Genomic DNA, 1,657 nt, shown 5'->3' with positions numbered 1-1,657 from the left:
GGCCTCTCTGTTCCAGGCCCCCGGTCAGCCGCGCAGCTCCGCAGCCGGAGAAGCTGCAGAGGAACAGCATTGCCAAGAAGCAGCAGCTGGTCGAGGTGAGGCTGGGAGAGCCGCCTAGGGCCTCACAGACACTTCCCACGCCCTTCTGCATGCACGTGCCCCGCACCCCCATCCCAGGGACCAAAACCACACCAGGGAACCACAGTCCTCCCCCCGCCCCGAAGCCCCCACAGGGCCCTGTTGATGCTATTCTGAAATGAACGTAGCATCAAACCTGTCCCCCTCCCCTTTCCCTATAACCAGTGCTGGGCTCAGCATCCCTGGCGTGGACAAGGAAGAGGGGGGACCGAGAAAGACACACAGAGGAAGGGGTCGTGTTGCTCCAGTTTCCAACGCTCGGTGGGCAGGCAGTTGCCAGGCGCCGTGTTGCATAGCCCCTATATGCTGGCTGTTTCATACCAGCCGCACAGCCTCCCTGGTAACATCCCCACCGTGCAGGTGACGACACTGCGGCTCAGGTTGTTCCCAAGCGCCAAACCCTCCCCTGCCAAGCTCATCCGCTGAGATTCTCCACTGCCTCTCCAACCTGAAACGCTTCGTGTTCTGAGGCTCCGCTGTGGACTTGCCAGCCCTGTGTTTGTGCCTCCCCTGCTTAGAAGGCCCTGCCCAGCCTCCTTTGTATAGTGCCCCCGGTGCTCCAGCCAACAGCCCCTGTCCCATGCTACTGCCGCCCCCACTATTACAGGTTCACTGAGAACCAGAAAACCCAAAGCCAAACCCAGCCCTCGGCCCCTGTCGATTCTGAGTCAGTGACCCTGTAGGACATGGTAGAACCCCTCCGTGGGGATAAGCTCCCGGGGTCTCTAAGCTCCCAGCTGTATGGAAACAGACGGCCGTGTGTTTCTCCCATGGGGTGGCGAGGGGGTTCGCAGCACCGACCTTTCAGCCGGCAGCCCAACATGGAGCCCGCTGCCACACCACAGGCGTATGTATTGAGCTGCATTCTGGGCACAGCCCAGGCCAGGAAAGACGACGAGGCACAGGGAAGCCAGCCCGCACTGAGATGGCCGCTGCCCAGCCCACCGAGGCCACGTGGGTCTGTTGCCCGAAGTTCCCTGTTCCCCAAGTCAGACGGAGAGGCGTGGCCTGCATGTGGGACCAGGGCCCGCAGCTTGGGCTTACAACTTGCAGTGAACCCAGCCAGGCCTATCAGCATCCAGCTTCCTCGGGGAGACACTGTGGCCACCCGGGTGGGGTCTGTCCACCGGAACATATTACACACCGTTTGTGTACAGTTCCTTGGGAGCGAGCCTGAGGGGCTGGGTTCAGTGGATTGGACGGGGGCTTTCCACGACCTGTTTTTTGTTTTATTTTAAGTCAGCTGGGCAACCTCCTGACCTGTGGACTACATGGACGAGTAGTTGGGACCCTAGGGCGCAGGAGGAAGCGTCAGGGGTACCCGCATGACGAGACAGGTCTTGATGAGAACGAGCCATGGTGCCCAGCTGGTTTGATCTGGTTCAGCTATCCGTTTGCTTTGGAGAGCAGACAGACAGGCAGAAGCAGAGAAACTAGGGAAGGAATCCCGCCCGCCAGCATCGAGCCTGGAGTTCAGGGTGCTCAGGGGGCTCGGACGTGCCGTGGAGGGCCTGGCACT

General features: G+C 60.9%; 1 protein-coding gene across 1 annotated transcript in view; it reads left to right on the top strand.

Annotated features, from left to right (window-relative positions):
* Nucleotides 1-1,657, top strand: part of EML6 (EMAP like 6) — a 188,246-nt gene that overhangs the window by 169,459 nt on the left and 17,130 nt on the right. The window contains exon 29 of the mRNA XM_045294098.1: nucleotides 17-95. Coding sequence (XP_045150033.1) covers nucleotides 17-95 — 79 coding nt within the window. The remainder of the gene's footprint in view (nucleotides 1-16; nucleotides 96-1,657) is intronic.

Source organism: Echinops telfairi, unplaced genomic scaffold (genome assembly GCF_000313985.2).
Source record: "Echinops telfairi isolate 266 unplaced genomic scaffold, ASM31398v2 ScPeMD7_2573;HRSCAF=3158, whole genome shotgun sequence".
NCBI lineage: Eukaryota > Metazoa > Chordata > Mammalia > Afrosoricida > Tenrecidae > Echinops > Echinops telfairi.
The sequence above is the reverse complement of the archived record's forward strand: the minus strand, read 5'-3'. Positions and strand labels throughout refer to the sequence as shown.